This window comes from Nerophis ophidion, linkage group LG02 (assembly GCF_033978795.1).
Source record: "Nerophis ophidion isolate RoL-2023_Sa linkage group LG02, RoL_Noph_v1.0, whole genome shotgun sequence".
Taxonomy (NCBI): Eukaryota; Metazoa; Chordata; class Actinopteri; order Syngnathiformes; family Syngnathidae; genus Nerophis; species Nerophis ophidion.
In genome coordinates, this window is record NC_084612.1 from 57353606 (window position 1) to 57375427 (window position 21822).

The 21822-nt window shown below is 36.8% G+C and overlaps 1 protein-coding gene across 5 annotated transcripts in view; it reads left to right on the plus strand.

The window, feature by feature from the left end:
- The window catches only part of LOC133542888 (dual specificity calcium/calmodulin-dependent 3',5'-cyclic nucleotide phosphodiesterase 1B-like), an 89268-nt gene that overhangs the window by 47158 nt on the left and 20288 nt on the right, over nt 1-21822 (plus strand). For 4 of the 5 annotated variants that reach the window (XM_061887130.1, XM_061887161.1, XM_061887138.1 and 1 more), the window contains 5 exons: nt 1660-1800; nt 1885-1985; nt 9505-9630; nt 18616-18715; nt 18803-18925. In XM_061887130.1, the coding sequence (XP_061743114.1) occupies nt 1660-1800; nt 1885-1985; nt 9505-9630; nt 18616-18715; nt 18803-18925 (591 nt within the window). The remainder of the gene's footprint in view (nt 1-1659; nt 1801-1884; nt 1986-9504; nt 9631-18615; nt 18716-18802; nt 18926-21822) is intronic. The other variant, XM_061887147.1, reaches the window with a different exon arrangement.

A 21822-nucleotide genomic window follows, 5' to 3' on the forward strand; every position in this document is an offset into this window, starting at 1 on the left:
TTCCATCAGTGAGAGCTTTGAATGATTAACCAAATACTTATTTTCCACCATAATTTACAAATAAATTCTTTAAAATTCCTACAATGTGAATTCCTGGATTTTTTTCACATTCTGTCTCTCACAGTTGAAGTGTACCTATGATGAAAATTACAGACCTCTGTCATCATTTTAAGTGAGAGAACTTGCACAATATGTGGCTGACTCAATACTTTTTTGCCCCACTGTAGGATATGATTTATTCCTCTTAAATCATAGCACAAACCAATACAAACAGACAGAAAACAAACAAGACGCGTGCCGATCGCACTGGAAGCTAAGGTGAGACTTAGCACCTGAATCAAGAAACAGGAATAGTGAAGTGAAGTGAATTATATTTATATAGCACTTTTCTCTAGTGACTCAAAGCGCTTTACATAGTGAAACCCAATATCTAAGTTACATTTAAACCAGTGTGGGTGGAACTGGGAGCAGGCGGGTAAAGTGTCTTGCCCAAAGACACAACGGCAGTGACTAGGATGGCGGAAGCGGCAATCGAACCTGCAACCCTCAAGTTGCTGGCACGGCCACTCTACCAACCGAGCTATGCCGCCCCATAACAAACGTGTTGCGTAATGCAAATAATGAAGCCAGACTGAGCATAGCGAGAAACATTGAATAAATAACTCTAATTAGTGCTCGGCAGCAGGTGAGCATGCCGAACACTAACCAGAGGCGGGTGAAACCAATCAGTACTCATGGCAACCAAAACAAACCTAGAGGTGCACAAAAAAGAAAATGAGAAAGTCAAAAACTAACAGAAAATAACAAAACAAAACATGATCAGGGTCACGGATCATGACAGTAAGCCTGTAATCATTAAAACTGTAACCCAGTGGTCCCCAACCTTTTTGTATCCGCGGACTGGTCAATAGTTTGTCCCGCAGCCCGGGGGGGTCCTTTTTTTTTTCTTTGTCATGAGAAAGGGGAGGTTTTTGTCATGAAAAAGGAAGGTTTTTGTGGTTGGTGCACTAATTGTAAGTGTATATTGTGTATTTTATGTTGATTTAATAAAAAAAAAATATATAAATAAAATAAAATATATATTTTTTTTTAATGCAAATTTTTTCTGCGGCCCGGTACCAATCGGCTCACGGCCCGGTACCGGGCCGCGGCCCAGTGGTTGGGGACCACTGCTCTAACCAATAAAGGCTTGACATATCTCACTTTGCATGTAATAAGTTGAGTCACGTGTTACTTTGTTACATTCTTGTGTAATTTTCACATGATTCAATTTTACAGAAGAATATTACATCCCATCCATCCATTTTATACCGCTTGTCCCTATTTTTTTTATATTTATTCACAAAAAAACATTTTTTTCCATCCATGCTCCATGTATGTGCCTCTTGAGACCTCACTGTAGTCTTTGTAAGGTCATTTTACTTCTAAACTAAACAAAATGAATGCCAATCCACCCTTTTTTCTCTTTTCCGAACAAATGATAAAATAACCGTTAAGGAACCGAATCGTCACAAGTGGAATTGTAACTGGAAAAATCTTATCACTTCCCTTTCCTATACATCACGAGATACTATAACTGTGATTTCTTTCGTAACACCAACTGTATTTGATTACAACCAGTCCTCAAAAAGTCTGAAACAATTCATTGATTTGGTACAGATCCCAATCTCCAGCCTGACGCTGTTCCTGTCTGCCGTGGAGAGAGGATACTGCAAACACAACAACCCGTATCACAGTCACGTGCACGCCGCCGACGTCACCCAGACGCTGCACTGTCTCCTGCTGCGCTCTGGCCTTGTGGTACAGTCAACCCCGTCGTGACAATTGAATGCTTAGTGGTAGAAAATAACCATCGACTGTCTTGTGTCTGTTGCGTCTACCAAGCACTGGTTGACAGAGTTGGAGGTCATGGCGGCGCTTTTCGCTGCAGCCATCCATGACTACGAACACACAGGAACCACTAACAACTTTCACATCCACACAAAGTAAGAGGCTTTTTCGAACGAATGAAGTGGCTTTGTATATAATACCGTATTTCCTTGAATTGCCGCCGGGGCGCTAAATAATTTAAAACCTCTTCTCACTCCTGCGCTTACCAAAGACATGCGGTAAAAGAAAGCATGCGCCAATTATTTTAAAACCTCTTGTCACTCCGGCACTTACCAAAGGCATGCAGTAAAAATTTGAGTGTGATGTAAGTGTAGCGATGTAGTACTCCTTTGCGTTGTGTTTTTCCCCAAAAGACGACACCCAGTCATTCTTCCGACTCAAACATGGTTTATTCTGGTGAAAACAATCATAGAGAGTCTCCAATCAGCCTTCTTTACATTCATAAACCGTCACGTGGAAGATAACAGACTGACTAACACATTAACACACGACAAAATAATACACAGTACCTGGTGAAAACAATCAAAGTGAGTCTCCAATCAGCCTTCCTTACATTCATAAACCTGTACAGAAATAAAACAAAACAAAACTTAACATAAATATGTCTCTTTTAGGCCTACAGCTAGCCTGCTAATAAGTTAGCTAAAAGCTAATTCAGAGAGCGCCAGAGGGCACAACTTACTGTCACGTGGAAGACAACAGACTGACGACACACACGTGTCTCAGCCTGGAAGTCTGCTGTGACATGTGACGTTCAATGACTATAAAACCATGTAGGAAATGTTAGTACTGAACTAAGAATAATAAAAATTGTGAAATAAAGAGTCACATTGCATAATGTGTAAGTGTAATAAATTAGATAAAATTACATTAAAATAAAATGACATCAAAACAAGAACAGTAGTAAGACAGTAAGCAATTGAGATCATAAATTACCTCTGTTACATAAGCTTGGACCTTAAATCCTACTGAATGCGATTTCAAATTACCGGTATTGAAATCAGCCTCCTACATTTTGAAAATGGTGGCATCACGAGTTTGACCAGGCGGTAATATTAAGCATGCGCTAATTATTTTGCGAAGCGAGTTTGACCCCGGCAGTAATTCAAGGCAGGCGCATACTTTATGCCCTGCGGCAATTCAAGGAAATACGGTAGTCCCTTTGACCTTTATTTGTGTGATCGTCACGGCTTGAAACCTTAACCTTAAAAAGCCCAGGATTGCAAGAAATATTTGAAAACTGTACTAATAGATAGATAGATAGATAGATAGTAGTTTATTGATTCCTTCAGGAGAGTTCCTTCAGGAAAATTAAAATTCCAGCAGCAGTGTACAGAGTTGAGATCAATTTAAAAAACAAGTAAAAAGTAAATAATGGGGGTTTAAATCGAAACAAAATAGAGAAATATTACAATAAGAATAAAAAATAAAAAGCAACAACGGGAATAAAAATACAACAGTAAAATAAGAATATAACAAGAGAAAGTAGGCAGTAGTGACCAAGTTATGAAACGTAATAGCAATGATAATAATAATAATAATACTTATCATAATACATCATAATGATACTGTATTTATGTCATACTTTTTTTATACTACACATACTTAAAAGTACACACTAGATGGGAGTAAAAGCACATCAATCAATCAACGTTTGTTTATATAGCCCTAAATCACAAGTGTCTCAAAGGGCTGTACAACGGCATCCTTGGCTCAGATCCCACATCAGGGCAAGAAAAAAACTCAATGGGATACAATGAGAAACCTTGGAGGGGGCCGCAGATTTGGGGACCCCCGTTGCAATGAACTTTGAGTCTTCTTAGGCCTTAAAATTCCCTAAGCAACAAAGGCCATTGATGAAACTCCTCCATCCCCTTCGGTCTTGTGCCCTTCGCTCCAGTTGTTGCCATGACAGCCCTTGCCCCATCATCTCCTGCTCCGTGGTTCTTCTCCAGGTGGCTCTAGGCCTTCCTCTCTTCCTCTTGCCTTGCGGGTTCCATGTTAGAGCAGGTTTCGTGATTGATCTATTGTGTCTACGCAGTGTGTGACCAATCCAGGTCCGTATTCTACTCCTGATTTGTGTTTCTTTTGGATCTTGTCTAGTGAGGTCCCACAGGTTGGCATTGGAGATGGTGTTAGGCCAGTAGATACTTAGGTGGTGAAGGAAGCAGCGGTTGAAAAATGTCTGTATTTTGTTGAGTATGTTGGGGGTGATATTCCAGGTGTCTGGCGGATTTGACGTTTGAGTTGAAGATTTGCAGTTTGGTCTTGAGTGATATGTTTTTTGATTTCCAGATTTTATTTAAGACAATGCATGGTGTCCTTGCTTTTCCAATTCTGGCACTGACATCCCCCTACGTTCCTCCGTCCACAGCAAAAATGCATCCTAGGTATGTAAAGGTGGCAACCTCGTCTAACTGGTTGTGATCCATGTTTATTGAGGAGTTCTTATTGTTGATACGCATTAACCCGTGACGTGCGGTGAACTAAACACCAGGTGAGGCATACATACTTTTTTTCCTTTTTTCTTTTTTGTTTTACTTACATTCATATGTGCAACTCTAGTCATTGTTGATTTATGTTGCACATTAGAGTAACAGGAAAAAAAAAGGGAGTTATTCGTGTCAGGCTTGCCACTGACAGTTTGTTTGTGTTTTAGTTTCTCCTCTGTGTTTAGTATTTCCTGTCCTTAGTTCCTGTCAAGTGCTCTTATTTTGTCAGCTTCCTGTCTTGTTCCCTGAGTGCTGTGTTTCCCGTCAGCTATGGCTGATTGGCACCTGGCCACACCTGTTGCCAATCAGCCCGCTCCTATTTGTTCCTGCTTTGTCTTGTGTCAGTTGCTGGATCATTGTATTGTCTTGTTGATGTCACGTCTAGTCGCTCTTGTGATGTGTTATCGCTCCTGTCGTGTCGTACCTTGTCTTTGCAGCGTAGCGGTAAGATATATTCAGTTGATGTTTGTAGCTTACTGTTTTTTGTTCCCTGCTTCCGTTTTATTTTTCATTATACAAGTACGACTTCTGTTTGCCTGTTCGCTACCCGTTAGCTTCCACGCTAAGCTCCCGTTCGTTATTTTCTAGCTCCCAGGCTAGCTCCTTTTGTTTGATTATCCGCCTCGTGCACACTTTGTGTTTGTACCCTTTTGGTTTTGTTTTTGTGTTAGTATTTAATTAAACCATGTTTTCTCATTCCATGCCTGCCTCCATCTCTGCATCTTGGGGTTCGTCACCAAATAACTGTGACGATTCGCTTTCATAAAAATGTTATTATAATTATATTATGATATAATAAATGGGTCCAAAAAGTATTTGATAAAGTTGTTATTAAATACTGTTTGATCCCATTTGTTTTTGATAAAATAAATCAAGTATTGTGAGTGTAATTTACGTTTCTGTATTTGTATTTGAAGCAGCAATAGCTATCCTCCATGAAAACGTACTTTGTATGATCGCATTCATTTAGTCTTAAAGTCCAGTTTAGAGAAGTATTTAGTCTTGGATAAAATATATAATCCTGCATATTGGCAGAAACATTCATTTAGTTCAATTTCATTCCAAGATATTAAACTACATGTTTGCATCTGACAAAAACACCCACAAACGCAGGCTTACTCTGATAAAAATGCCATGTTTTTTATAAATACAGTTAAAAAAAAAAGAAAATGCTGGCTTCCGCTGGAGAGACCTGTGTCTGCTAGCTTGAGTGCCCCCACTTCTCCCAGTGTGGCGAGTCAGAGTACTGCTGAGGCATTGAACTGCAAGTTGACAATGTATCGCCCCCTACCTTGAAGCAGAGGTACTTGGTGCCTCAAGACCTGCTTTTTCCACGTGGCAACAAGCATGCGCCCCCTCGCACGCACGCCCAATACACACTGTGTGAAGCCGTGGATGCACCGCCTGTGTCTGCCTCACTTCTCATCTGCTGCATTGTTTTAAAGTTAAAGTTAAAGTACCTATGACTGTCACACACACTAGTTGTGGCGAAATTATTTTCTGCATTCGACCCATCACCCTTGATCACCCCATGGGAGGTGAGGGGCGCAGTGGGCAGCAGCGGTGCCGCACCCGGGAATAATTTTTGGTGATTTAACCCCCAATTCCAACCCTTAATACTGAGTGCCAAGTAGGGAGGTAATGAGTCCCATTTTTATAGTCTTTGGTATGACTCAGCCGGGATTTTGATCAAGAAACATGGAATTTCTGCGATTTTGACCATGAAAAGTATCCAAAATCACATAGAAAGCCTAAACCAAAAGAGAAATATTAAAACTTATTTTATTTTATTACTTTGTTTTGGAACATCTCATGGTTAAGCCACATGGTGACAGGTGAGGCATGGCCTCACTTGCCTCCCCTGACAGCACGTCACTGGCAGTAACTCAGTTTTTGATGTGTTGATTTGGAGTCCAAGCAAAGCAGCTGGTGTTTCCGGTTTTTATGATTACTCCTGCATATGTTGGTGTGTGTGTGCCAGGAGTGCTAAATCATAAACAAATGGACCTCGAGTGGATCTAGTTAATAGTGTGACGTCTCGGTGGCATTGTGGTGACGAGTTGTTCTCTTGTGGGTGCAACAAAGATGGAACACAGCATAAAGGTAGGAATAGGAATTTATTTATATAATAAAACAAACTAAGAACAAAAACACTTGCACAAAGGCACTAACCAAAAACCAACAGAACTAGCTTGGGAGCTAGAAAGAACAAAGGGCGCTAGCGTGGAAGCTAGGGACATAAACAAACAAAATAGCATAGAAGCTAACAAGTATACAAAAATAGATTTACCACAATGTTGGAAGAGTGGCGTCAGCTGTTGCGTGTAGCAAGCAAGAGTCCAAGACTGAATGTCAAACAAAGGCGGGCATATATAGGGATATAAATCAGGAGGCAGGTGTGCGTGATCACACGGAAGCCAGGTGACACAAGTGCGTTGCTAGGACAACAGAAATAAACCAGGAAGTGCCACAAAGAACTGAGGAAGACAAATACTAGACGGAATGTGATATCAAACAGAACCAAAACAAAGAATATGCCATGATCCAAGACGTGGATCATGATACATAGTGGGGCCAGCAGGAGATCATCTTGAGCGGAGATAAGTCAGCAGCGCAGAGATGTCCCCAACTGATGCACGGATGAGTGGTCCAGCCCGGGTCCCAACTTTGAACAGCGGGGTGGACTTAATGGACTTAATGGACTTTATGGACTTAACTCTCAGGGCCTGTCCCCACTGAACTGTTTCTAGGTAGAAACAATGAAGATAAGTACCGTTTTAGCCCTTTGTCGCCCACGTAAAATGCGTTTTTGGTGGTCTGAAAAGAAGGGGGGTTTATTTAAAGGCTAGCGTATACAAATTAGTTTTAAGACAGTACTTAAATGCTTCTACCGAGGTGGCATCTCTAACTGTTACCGAAAGGGCATTCCAGAGTACTGGAGCCCGAATAGAAAACACTCATAGTCTGCAGACTTTTTTTGGGTCTCTGGAAATCACTAATAAGCCGGAGTTCTTTTAACGTAGATTTCTTGCCGGGACATTAATTGATTGATTTAGACTTTTATCAGTAGATTGCACAGCACAGTATATATTCCGTGCAATTGACCATTGAATGGTAACACTCGAATTCCTTTTTTTAACTTGTTTAAGTTGAGGTCCACGTTCATCAATTCATGATACAAATATATACTATCAGCATAATACAATCTTCACTCAAGTTAATCATCAGAGTATATACATTGAATTATTTACATTATTTATGGGGTGGGATGTGGAGGGGGTTGGGGCGAGGCGGGGGGGATTAGGTTTGGTTGATATCAGCATTTCAGTCGTCAACAAGAATCACATATGGTACATATGGTACAGTACAGTCAACATACTCAAAGCACATTGTCAAATTATTGGGCTGTTTTAATGTATCACAACTAATTGGTCCATCCATCCATCTTTTACTGCCGGTCCCTCTCGGGTCTTGGGGGACAAGATACTTCCCGGACAAGTTCCCAGCTCATGGCAGGGCCAACGCAGATAGACAGACAACTAATCCCATTCAAATTCACACACTAGCGCAAACTTTAGTGTTGTTGTAGTAATCAAATAAAACACCAGATACGGTTTTATTCCTGCCCACTGTCTGCTCTAGCTACCACAACTTGCAGACATTACTCCATGCAAATACTGAATGAGTCTCTTGGCTCACATTAGTTTTGTGTGCTTAACTTTGGAACAGAACAAAGATCGAAAAAGAGCCTGTGTGTTTAACTCAGGGGCTGGCAACCTTTTCTGTCAATAGTGACCATTTTGCCAGGGAACACTTTTCCACCTTTGCATCAGTCCATCTTAGATGAGCTCGGGCCCAGCGAAGCCGGCGGCGTTTTTTGGGTGTTGTTGAGAAATGTTGATAAACTATAGTCGGTGATAGTGGTTTTCTGAAGTGTTCCTGAGTCCATGTGGTGATATCCTTTACACACTGATTTGGCTTTTTGATGCAGTAGCGCCTGAGGAATCGAAGGCCCGAAATATCATCGCTTATGTGCAGTGATTTATCCAGATTTTCTGAACTTTTTAATTATATTATGGACCGTAGATGGTGCAATCCCTAAGTTCCTTATAAAAGCTCGTTAAGAAACGTTGCTCTTAAACTGTCGGACAATTTACTCACATATTTTGTTCACAAAGTGGTGACCCTCGCCCCATCTTTGTTTGTGAATGACTGAGCATTTCATGGAAGTTGCTTTTATACCCAATCATGGCACCCACCTGTTCCCAATTAGCCTGTTCATCTGTGGGATGTTCCAAAAACATGTTTGATGAGCATTCCTCAACTTTCTCAGTCAGTTTTGCCACTTGTGCCAGCTTTTTTTAAACATGTTGCAGGCATCACATTCCAAATGAGCTAATTATTGCAAAAAATAACAATGTGTTCCAGTTCAGATTCAGAATCTTGTCTTTGCAGTCTATTCAATTGAATATAAGTTGAAAATAATTTTCAAATCATTGTATTCCGTTTTTATTTAGCATTTACACAACGTGCCAACTTCACTGGTTTTGGGTTTTGTACATATGTACATTTTACTGTTGCTTAATATTAGGGTGGGTTTGTTTTTTCTGTATTGTTAAAATGCTCCGGAGCTCCAATTTTTTTTAGATGAGGGGAAAATTCAAAATAGCGACGTCACTGTCAAAGCGTGGGGATATGACATCACCTTATGAAAGGTTTACCATGCAAAGAAACACAAATACATCTTGGTAAATATTTCAGAATAAATACAGTATTAGTATTATTTAATTTAATATGATCCATGTACTATCTTATAGGTGTACTCCTGCAAACGAAACTTCATCACATTCATATTCAAGTTAAAATGAATACTATTCATTTTTATAGTGAATAAATGGTCCTCTGAAAAATGTTAGGAATGCATTAAATTCTTAAAGGAACAAAAGTAAGCACTGTAACCGAAAAAGGTAAAAATACAAAGCACCGGAAAAAGAAAAAAACAGTTCAAATATGCATAATATGTTATATTAATGTCTACATTTCTGTTAAAGTTGTCCTTAAGTTGAAGAATGTTGTAAAAACTGAAAGAAAACTCACTTTTCATGTCCTTCTTCACTGTCAGGTCAGAATTTGCTCTGATTTACAACGACAGGTCAGTGCAGGAAAGTCATCATCTGAGTGCAGCATTCCGCCTCCTGCAGGACGACCAAATGAACATTTTTATTCACTTGACCCGAGAGGAATGGATGTAAGACATCACTTGTTTCCCTTTTTTTTTTTTAAATAATGGATTTTACTGCTGCTTCTTGTATTTGTATTTTAATGTATCTTATAAGAACAGGGAAATGGTAGTATAATATAATGCAGTATAATACAATATAATACATTATAAATCAGTGGTTCTTAACCTGGATTCGATCGAACCCTAGGAGTTCGGTGAGTTGGCCTCAGGGATTCGGCGGAAGTCCAAACACACCCAACTCATCCTGTAAATACAAACTTCTGTCTATCTGCGTTTTACGGCTCCGGCAACAACTGACTGATTTGCAGGTGTGTAATTTGTTGTAAGTTTATGCACTGTGTTGCTTTTGTTGTTTGAACAAGGTGATGTTCATGCACGGTTCATTTTGTGCACCAGTAAAAAAAAAACATGATAACACTTCAGTACGGGGAACATAATCACCATTAGTTAGTTGCTTATTAACATGCAAATTAGTAACATATTGGATCTTAACTAGTCATTATTAAGTACTTATTAATGCCTTATTCGGCATGGCCTCATTATAACCCTCACCCTAACCAAATAACTCAAAATTAAGTCTTTATTACGTAGAATATGTTCCCCTAATGTCCATAAAACCCCAAATAAGTCTTTGTTACTTAGAATATGTTCCCCTAATGTCCAAATAACTCTAATTCAAGTCTTTATTACTAAGAATATGTTCCCAGAGTGTCCAAATAACTCTAAATTGTGGGCGTTAGGGCGTAGTGGGTAGAGCGGCCGTGCCAGAAACCTGAGGGTTGCAGGTTCGCTTCCCACCTATGGACATCAAAGTCGCTACTGTTGTGTCCTCTGGTAGGACACTTCACCCTTTGCCCCCGGTGCCGCTCACACGGGTGAATGAATGATGAATGAATGATAGGTGGTGGTCGGAGGGGCCGTAGGCGCACACTGGCAGCCACGCCTCCGTCAGTCTACCCCAGGGCAGCTGTGGCTACTGATGTAGCTTACCACCAACAGGTGTGAATTAATGATGGGTTCCCACTTCTCTGTGAGCGCTTTGAGTATATAACAATAGAAAAGCGCGATATAAATCTAATCCATTATTATTATTATTATTATTATAAATTAAGTCTGTTACTTATAATATGTTCCCCTAGTGTCCAAATTACTCTAAATTAAGTCTGTTACTTATAATATGTTGCCCTAGTGTCCAAATTACTCTAAATTAAGTCTTTGTTACTTAGAATATGTTCCCCTAGTGTACAAATAACTCTAAATTAAGTCTTTGTTACTTAGAATATGTACCCATAGTACCCAAATAACTCTAAATTAAGTCTTTGTTACTTAGAATATGTTCCCCGAGTGTCCAAATAACTCTAAATTAAATATTTGTTACTTATATGTTCCCCGAGTGTCCAAATAAGTCTAAATTAAGTCTTTGTTACTTAGAATATGTTCCCCGAGTGTCCAAATAACTCTAAATTAAGTATTTTTACTCAGAAAATCTTCCCTTAGTGTCCAAATAACTCTAAATTAAGTTTTTGTTACTCAGAATATGTTCCCCGAGTGTCCAAATAACTCTAAATTATGTCTTTGTTACTTTGAATTTGTTCTCTGAGTGTTCAAATAACTCTAACTTAAGTCTTTTTACTCAGAAAATGTTCCCATAATGTCCAAATAACTCTAAATTAAGTCTTTGTTACTTAGAATATTTTCCCCTAGTGTCCGAATAACTCTAAATTAAGTCTTTGTTACTTATAATATGTTCCCCGAGTGTCCAAATAACTCTAAATGATGTCTTTGTTACTTAGAATATGTTCTCCGAGTGTCCAAATAACTCTAAATTAAGTATTTTTACTCAGAAAATGTTCCCATTATGTCCAAATAACTCTAAATTAAGTCTTTGTTACTTAGAATATGTTCCCTGAGTGTCCAAATAACTCTAAATTAAGTCATTTTACTTAGAAAATGTTCCCATAGTGTCCAAATAATTCTAAATTAAGTTTTTGTTACTTAGAATATGTTCCCCTAGTGTCCAAATAACTCTAAATTAAGTCTTTGTTACTTATAATATGTTCCCCGAGTGTCCAAATAACTCTAAATTAAGTCTTTGTTACTTAGAATATGTTCCCCGAGTGTCCAAATAACTCTAAATTAAGTATTTTTACTCAGAAAATGTTCCCATGATGTCCAAATAGCTTAAAATTAAGTCTTTGTTACTTAGAATATGTTCGCAGAGTGTCGAAATAACTCTAAATTAAGTCGTTGTTACTTAGAATATGTTCCCCGAGTGTCCAAATAACTCTAAATTAAGTCTTTTTACTCAGAAAATGTTCCCATAGTGTCCAAATAACTCTAAATTAAGTTTTTGTTACTTAGAATATGTTCCCCTAGTGTCCAAATAACTCTAAATTAAGTCTTTGTTACTTAGAATATGTTCCCCGAGTGTCCAAATAACTCTAAATTAAGTCTTTGTTACTTAGAATATGTTCCCCGAGTGTCCAAATAACTCTAAATTAAGTATTTTTACTCAGAAAATGTTCCCATGATGTCCAAATAGCTTAAAATTAAGTCTTTGTTACTTAGAATATGTTCGCAGAGTGTCGAAATAACTCTAAATTAAGTCTTTGTTACTTGGAATATGATTCCCAAATGTCCAAATAACTCTAAATTAAGTCTTTTTACTCAGAAAATGTTCCCATAGTGTCCAAATAACTCTAGATAAAGTATGTGTTACTCAGAAAATGTTCCCATAGTGTCCAAATAACTCTAAATAAAGTCTTTGTTACTTAGAATATGTTCCCCGAGTGTCCAATTAACTCTAAATTAAGTCTTTGTTACTTAGAATATGTTCCCCGAGTCTCCAAATAACTCTAAATTATGTCTTTGTTACTTAGAATATGTTCTCTGAGTGTTCAAATAACTCTAACTTAAGTCTTTTTACTCAGAAAATGTTCCCATAATGTCCAAATAACTCTAAATTAAGTATTTGTTACTTAGAATATGTTCCCCTAGAGTCCGAATAACTCTAAATTAAGTCTTTGTTACTTATAATATGTTCCCCGAGTGTCCAAATAACTCTAAATTATGTCTTTGTTACTTAGAATATGTTCTCCGAGTGTCCAACTAACTCTAAATTAAGTATTTTTACTCAGAAAATGTTCCCATTATGTCCAAATAACTCAAAATTAAGTCTTTGTTACTTAGAATATGTTCCCTGAGTGTCCAAATAACTCTAAATTAAGTCATTTTACTTAGAAAATGTTCCCATAGTGTCCAAATAATTCTAAATTAAGTTTTTGTTACTTAGAATATGTTCCCCTAGTGTCCAAATAACTCTAAATTAAGTCTTTGTTACTTATAATATGTTCCCCGAGTGTCCAAATAACTCTAAATTAAGTCTTTGTTATTTAGAATATGTTCCCCGAGTGTCCAAATAACTCTAAATCAAGTCTTTTTACTCAGAAAATGTTCCCATAGTGTCCAAATAACTCTAAATTAAGTTTTTGTTACTTAGAATATGTTCCCCTAGTGTCCAAATAACTCTAAATTAAGTCTTTGTTACTTATAATATGTTCCCCGAGTGTCCAAATAACTCTAAATTAAGTCTTTGTTACTTAGAATATGTTCCCCGAGTGTCCAAATAACTCTAAATTAAGTATTTTTACTCAGAAAATGTTCCCATGATGTCCAAATAGCTTAAAATTAAGTCTTTGTTACTTAGAATATGTTCGCAGAGTGTCGAAATAACTCTAAATTAAGTCGTTGTTACTTAGAATATGTTCCCCGAGTGTCCAAATAACTCTAAATTAAGTCTTTTTACTCAGAAAATGTTCCCATAGTGTCCAAATAACTCTAAATTAAGTTTTTGTTACTTAGAATATGTTCCCCTAGTGTCCAAATAACTCTAAATTAAGTCTTTGTTACTTAGAATATGTTCCCCGAGTGTCCAAATAACTCTAAATTAAGTCTTTGTTACTTAGAATATGTTCCCCGAGTGTCCAAATAACTCTAAATTAAGTATTTTTACTCAGAAAATGTTCCCATGATGTCCAAATAGCTTAAAATTAAGTCTTTGTTACTTAGAATATGTTCGCAGAGTGTCGAAATAACTCTAAATTAAGTCTTTGTTACTTGGAATATGATTCCCAAATGTCCAAATAACTCTAAATTAAGTCTTTTTACTCAGAAAATGTTCCCATAGTGTCCAAATAACTCTAGATAAAGTATGTGTTACTCAGAAAATGTTCCCATAGTGTCCAAATAACTCTAAATAAAGTCTTTGTTACTTAGAATATGTTCCCCGAGTGTCCAATTAACTCTAAATTAAGTCTTTGTTACTTAGAATATGTTCCCCGAGTCTCCAAATAACTCTAAATTATGTCTTTGTTACTTAGAATATGTTCTCTGAGTGTTCAAATAACTCTAACTTAAGTCTTTTTACTCAGAAAATGTTCCCATAATGTCCAAATAACTCTAAATTAAGTATTTGTTACTTAGAATATGTTCCCCTAGAGTCCGAATAACTCTAAATTAAGTCTTTGTTACTTATAATATGTTCCCCGAGTGTCCAAATAACTCTAAATTATGTCTTTGTTACTTAGAATATGTTCTCCGAGTGTCCAACTAACTCTAAATTAAGTATTTTTACTCAGAAAATGTTCCCATTATGTCCAAATAACTCTAAATTAAGTCTTTGTTACTTAGAATATGTTCCCTGAGTGTCCAAATAACTCTAAATTAAGTCATTTTACTTAGAAAATGTTCCCATAGTGTCCAAATAATTCTAAATTAAGTTTTTGTTACTTAGAATATGTTCCCCTAGTGTCCAAATAACTCTAAATTAAGTCTTTGTTACTTATAATATGTTCCCCGAGTGTCCAAATAACTCTAAATTAAGTCTTTGTTATTTAGAATATGTTCCCCGAGTGTCCAAATAACTCTAAATTAAGTCTTTTTACTCAGAAAATGTTCCCATAGTGTCCAAATAACTCTAAATTAAGTTTTTGTTACTTAGAATATGTTCCCCTAGTGTCCAAATAACTCTAAATTAAGTCTTTGTTACTTAGAATATGTTCCCCGAGTGTCCAAATAACTCTAAATTAAGTCTTTGTTACTTAGAATATGTTCCCCGAGTGTCCAAATAACTCTAAATTAAGTATTTTTACTCAGAAAATGTTCCCATGATGTCCAAATAACTTAAAATTAAGTCTTTGTTACTTAGAATATGTTCGCAGAGTGTCGAAATAACTCTAAATTAAGTCTTTGTTACTTGGAATATGATTCCCAAATGTCCAAATAACTCTAAATTAAGTCTTTTTACTCAGAAAATGTTCCCATAGTGTCCAAATAACTCTAGATAAAGTATTTGTTACTCAGAAAATGTTCCCATAGTGTCCAAATAACTCTAAATAAAGTCTTTGTTACTTAGAATATGTTCCCCGAGTGTCCAATTAACTCTAAATTAAGTCTTTGTTACTTAGAATATGTTCCCCGATTCTCCAAATAACTCTAAATTAAGTCTTTGTTACTTAGAATATGTTCCCTGAGTGTCCCAATAACTCTAAATTAAGTTTTTGTTACTTATAATATGTTCCCCGAGTGTCCAAATAACTCTAAATTAAGTCTTTGTTACTTAGAATATGTTCGCCGAGTGTCGAAATAACTCTAAATTAAGTCTTTTTACTCATAAAATGTTCACATAGTGTCCAAATAACTCAAAATTAAGTTTTTGTTACTTAGAATATGTTCCCCTACTGTCCAAATAACTCTAAATGAAGTCTTTGTTACTTAGAATATTTTCCCCCGAGTGTCCAAATAACTCTAAATGAAGTCTTTTTACTCAGAAAATGTTCCCATAATGTCCAAATAACTCTAAATTAAGTCTTTTTTACTTAGAATATGTTCCCCGAGTGTCCAAATAACTCTAAATTAAGTCTTTGTTACTTAGAATATGTTCGCCGAGTGTCGAAATAACTCTAAATTAAGTCTTTTTACTCATAAAATGTTCACATGGTGTCCAAATAACTCAAAATTAAGTTTTTGTTACTTAGAATATGTTCCCCTAGTGTCCAAATAACTCTAAATGAAGTCTTTGTTACTTAGAATATTTTCCCCCGAGTGTCCAAATAACTCTAAATGAAGTCTTTTTACTCAGAAAATGTTCCCATAATGTCCAAATAACTCTAAATTAAGTCTTTTTTACTTAGAATATGTTCCCCGAGTGTCCAAATAACTCTAAATTAAGTCGTTGTTACTTAGAATATGTTCCCCATAACAAAGTGTTACCAAAAACATAACTTTATGTTGAATTTTGAAAAACAAAAAATAAATAAAAAATAGTTTTCACTAAAGAAGGGTTCGGTGAATGCATATATGAAACTGTTGGGGTTCGCTACCTCCAAACAAGGTTAAGAACCACTGTTATAAATAATATAAATATATTACATTATACTTTATTACTTTTAATATAGCATAATGTGTATATATATATATATATATATATATATATATATATATATATATATATATATATATATATATATATATATATATATATATATCAATCAATGACTTTAACAACAACAATATGATTTTATTTTGGCATTATTACAAATTGTTGTTTTTTTTTCTTAAAAAAAATACAACTACTTTATTATTGCATTAGAATAAAAAAAGTGAACTTGTTTTCATAATATATGACATTTTTCTTCAAAACAATATGCTTTTATTCATTTTAATTGTATTATTTTGTACATTGCTTAAAGGTGGTGTTTCAAGAGTCCAAAAAATTAAGCCACAGCTCAAACTTTCCTTTTGAAAATATAGACAGTTTAAGTATGTATCTTGAAGTCGTCACCGCTATTTTTTTAGACATGGTTTTGAATGAACTTCATAAACATTGTAAAGGTTCCCCCGGTCACAGCATTAGGTCCACTTTTACACTCTCCGATGGAGTGCGAAAAAAAACTGGAGTTATTATGCGCATGCCACAGTTAACTAAAAATAATACTTTATCCTACCTTTTTTTGTGTTTCCTCATTGCTGGGAACTTGGCTTAAGTCGAATAAGTGCTTTTACCTAGATGTGACGTCACAACGGAGCGAGACAGCTAAACCCCGGGAACATTGACATCCAAAACTATGTGGAAGCTCCTGCCAAAATTCATGAACCTTATATTTAAAATTTTTGGCATTGTTTAACACGAGTATCCAACATTGTAACAATATTTATAAGTCAGTACAGACAACATTCATCACAGGCCCCCATCATTAATCTGACACACTGTAGTGCAGTTTAACAATGGCATTATTTAAATATACTAGTATTGCACAATAACAAGGTACCTTTTAAAAGAAAACACAATTACAATTTTAGCAAGGTTATATACTGTAAGTAGGGGGTCCCTGCTTCACCTCTCTATCAGTTTGGGGGTTCTGGGTCTGGAAAAACGATGAAGACCCTTGACTTAAAAGGGGCCGATGGGAATTCTAACCATATTTAACACACTTTACCACTTTAATTATGGTGTAGATATTATAATATTGATACAATAGAATATAATATAGTACATTTTAATTGTAAAGAGTAACATGAAGAAAAGTACATATGACAAGAAAATAACTTTTTTTTTGGAAAAAAAAGTGTAATGCAATAAATAAGTGGATTTTTTTAACAACAAGGTTTTTAACTAGAATAAAATCATATGCTAAAAAAAGTATTATCGCAAAAAATGTTGCTATTGAAAAAAAAAATTGTGACTTTAATTGTGGTGAAGATATTTTAATATTGATGTAATACATTATAATATAGGACATTTTAATTGTAAAGAGTAACATGAAAAATACATATAATGACAACAGGTTAAAGATATTCGGGCCAAAATTAATATTTTTTCAATAGCAACATTTTTTTGAGATAATACATTTTGTTTAGCAAATGATTTTGTTCCAGTTAAAAACCTTGTTGTTAAAACAATCTACTTAATTATTGTATTACAAAAAAGAAAGTTAACTTATTGTCATTATATGTATTTTTTTTCTTCAAAATAATATGCTTTTATTTTCATTAATATGTGTTTAATATCTATTTTACACTATTTAAGGGGGACCTACGATGATTTAAATGTTCATCGAACACACTTACTTGGGGTGTAGACAATAGGTATTGGATATACTTTGGTGAACATTTTGTTTTACAGTCCATTTCAAAGACATTTTATGAATGAATAATATTAAAATATACACCGGTATTCGTTATATCTATGAATTGTTTCTTCAAAAAAACATGGTTTTACAATTGTATTTTAATTAAATGATGTTTCAATTAACTAATATAGTTGCATTCTTGTAAAATTATTTTTTCATTAAATAAATAAAATGTCCTTATTTTAATATGTATTAAGCACTGTACATAATGTGCAAATAATGACAAAAAATGGCAAAGTACAGAGAAATTTGATTAGTAAACACAAGATGCCTTGACTTGAACTGATTTATTTAATGTACTGTATCATATAGTGGTTGTTGAATTTGTTCTATTTATTTTTTTGGCATGTAGGCCTACCAAATATTTTAAAAATAAAATTAAAATTTATGATATACAGTACAGACCACAAGTTTGGACAGACCTTCTCTTTCCAATGGGTTTTTTTTATATTTTCATGACCCCTTTATATTGTAGATTGTCACTGAGGGCATCACAACTATGACACCTGCAAAGTGAAAACCTTTTCAGGTGACTACCTTTTAAAGCTCATGGAGAGAATGCCAAGAGTGTGCAAAAAATTAATCAGAGCAAAGGCTGGCTATTTTGAAGACACTAGAATATAAATCATGTGTTCAGTTATTTGACCTGTTTTGTCACATGTGTTCATTCATAGTTTTGATGAGACAATCTAAAATGTAAATAGTCATGAAAATAAAGAAAAACGCATTGAATGAGGAGAAGGAGTGTCCAAACTTGTGGCCTGTACCGAGCGTTTTCATCGATGTGTGTGTTTGTTCACAGGGAACTGCGCTCACTGGTCATAGAGATGGTGTTGTCTACAGACATGTCCTCTCACCTTCTGCAAGTCAAAGCCATGAAATCCTGCATGCAACAACATGAAAGGAAATTTATTGCCAAGTCTACTCTTCTCTATTTTATCCACATGAAGATGTTTTTGTAGTTTTATTCTTATCATTACTATTCCAACAGGATTGAGAAGTCCAAAGCCCTCTCCCTGTTACTCCACACAGCAGACATCAGTCATCCGTCTAAACCTTGGACACTTCACTCGCGATGGACTAAAGCCTTGATGGAGGAGTTTTTTCGACAGGTAAAAACCAGAAGGCAAAAACCTTCCAAAGGTTCTTTGGACTATGACTGTTTGACATCAATCAAACTGGAAAGAAATCCAGACTGATATGAATATCAAACGTCTTTCATCCATCATTTGCACCGCAAGGTCTCCTGGGAGGGAGTACAACCAATCATGGTTGGCATTGAGCAGGAGGCGGGGCAAAGGTTACATGCAACATTAAACTGACTTAAAGGGGCCCCGATATTGCAAAGCCAACTTTTCTTACTTATTTGTACCTGCTCTTGTGCATTTGGGATCTGCATAAGTCTGTTGCCTATTTCCTCCAAATGTTCCCAATTGGTGACGTCAACAATAGGGAACAACGTCAGCCGATTACCCTTTTATGGGATAATAAATCTACCCAAACTGCCTTGCGCCCATCCGCCATTTGTTGTTTAGACCAGGGGTCTCCAAACTTTTTTGCACCACGGAGCGGTTTAATGTAGAGATGTCCAATAATGGGTTTTTTGCTCATATCCGATATTCCGATATTGTCCAACTATTAATTACCAATATCAACCAATACCGATATATACAGTCGTGGAATTATCACATTTTTATGCCTAATTTTGTTGTGATGCCCCGCTGGATGCATTAAACAATGTAAAAAGGTTTTCCAAAATAAATCAATGAAATAAAAGCCGTCACCTTTTTTAAATTTTCCTCTAAAACCCCCTAAACCAGACCTGGGCAAATTAAGGCCCGAGGGCCACATGCGGCCCGTTAAGCTTTTCAATCTGGCCTGCCGGACATTCCCAAATCATTTTTTTTAGATCTTTAGGATCGAAAGTGTAGCCGCCATTATAATAAACTGGCAACATTTCTGGGTGTTGTTGATAAATGGCTTTCACTTTGCATCGTAGAGTTTTAACTTGCACTTACAGATGTAGTGACAAACTGTAGTTACTAGAGATGCGCGGATAGGCTATTATATAATCCGCAACCGCATCACTAAAGTCATCATCCACCAACCATCCACCAGAACAAACATTTTGTCAGAACCCCCACCATATGTGGATGGAGAGGGGATGTGAGATTCAAATGCTGTCAATATTCAGTGTTTTATCGATCATAGTTAATTTTGTAAATCCCACATTATTGTCATGTACTTTCTGGGTGTCTCCTTCAGTAGAACATTTTAAATCAAATTCTCTTTTTCAAGTTAGTCTGTAATAATGTTTTTAGCAATCAATCAGAGATTATTGTGAGGTTTTGTATTAGTGTTCCTAATACAAAACATTTTGTTTCTCTAAATTTGGCCACCGAGTCAGTTGCCCAGGCCTGCCCTAAACACTTTCCCTGCTGTAACTTTAAGTTATGGAAAAAAATGCCAACATGGCACTGCCATATTTTTATTATTGAAGTTACAAAGTGCATTATTTTTTTTTTAACATGCCTCAAAACAGCAACTTGGAATTTGGGACATACTCTCCCTGAGAGAGCATGAGGAGGTTGTGGTAGGCGGGGTTTGGAGGGGTGAGGCGGGGGGTAGGGGGTAGCGGGGGTTTGTATTGTAGCATCCCGGAAGAGTTAGTGCTTTAAGGGGTTCTGAGTATTTGTTCAGTTGTGTTTATGTTGTGTTACGGTGCGGAGGTTCTCCTGAAATGTGTTTGTCATTCTTGTTTGGTGTGGGTTCACAGTGTGGCGCATATTTGTAACAGTGTTAAAGTTGTTAACACAGCCACCCTCAGTGTGACCTGTATGGCTGTTGACCAAGTATGCGTTGCATTCACTTGTTTGTGTGAAAAGCCGGAAATATTGTGTAGTTGGGCCGGCACGCAAATGCAGTGCCTTAAAGGCACGTCCCCAATTTTGCAGTCTGGGTGGAAATCGGGAGGATGGTTGCCCCTGGAGATTTTCGGGAAGGGCACTGAAATTTGGGAGTCTCCCGGGAAAATATGGAGGGTTGTCAAGTATGACTGGGAGACGCAACTGCTCTATACTTCTCCCTACATCCGTGTACCACTCCGTAGAGGGGTGTTTTAAAAAGTCATACATTTAGATAGCTTAGCCTTCTACTATAAGACAATAGCACTAGCGTCGTAGGACAAAATAAAGAGTGATTTTCCTAAGAACAAATTTTATTTAGATAAGTGTCGCCTATGTTTGGCAATGGACAACTAATTTATATAATGCGTGATTAGGTTTGCGATGTAGCTTGTGGCATACCTTCTAGCCCCGAGCCTCTATTATCAGTGGTGTCCAAACTATGGCACTTTGGCCAAGGAAGTGCAGTCCGCCAAAGTCTTCAGTGCAACCTACAAGAGATCACAAATTCCTTGCGGTGTATTTTAGCCTGAATAGAGGTCAAAACTGTTGTCAAGTAATCTGAGCATCAATATATGTCATCCAATCCAAACAACTTTCTCTACTCTACTCATGGTATAAATTAACTATAACCAACAAAAAAAGTCAACACAAATATATAGCCATTAGAAAGCATAATGGGTCCATCCATCCATCCATCTTCTTCCGGTTATCCGAGGTCAGGTCGCGGGGGCAGCAGCCTAAGCAGGGAAGCCCAGACTTCTCCCTCCCCAGCCACTTTGTCTAGCTCCTCCCGGGGGATCCCGAGGCGTTCCCAGGCCAGCCGGAAGACATAGTTTTCCCAACGTGTACAGGATCTTCCCTGTGGCCTCCTACCGGTTGGACATGCCTTAAACACCTCCCTCGGGAGGCGTTCGGGTGGCATCCTGACCAGATGCCCAAACCACCTTATTTGGCTCCTCTTGATGTGAAGGAGCAGCGGCTTTACTTTGAGTTCCTCCCGGATGACAGAGCTTCTCACTCTATATTTAAGGCAGAGCCCCGCCACCCGGCAGAGGAAACTCATTTCGGCCGCTTGTATCCGTGATCTTATCCTTTCGTTCATG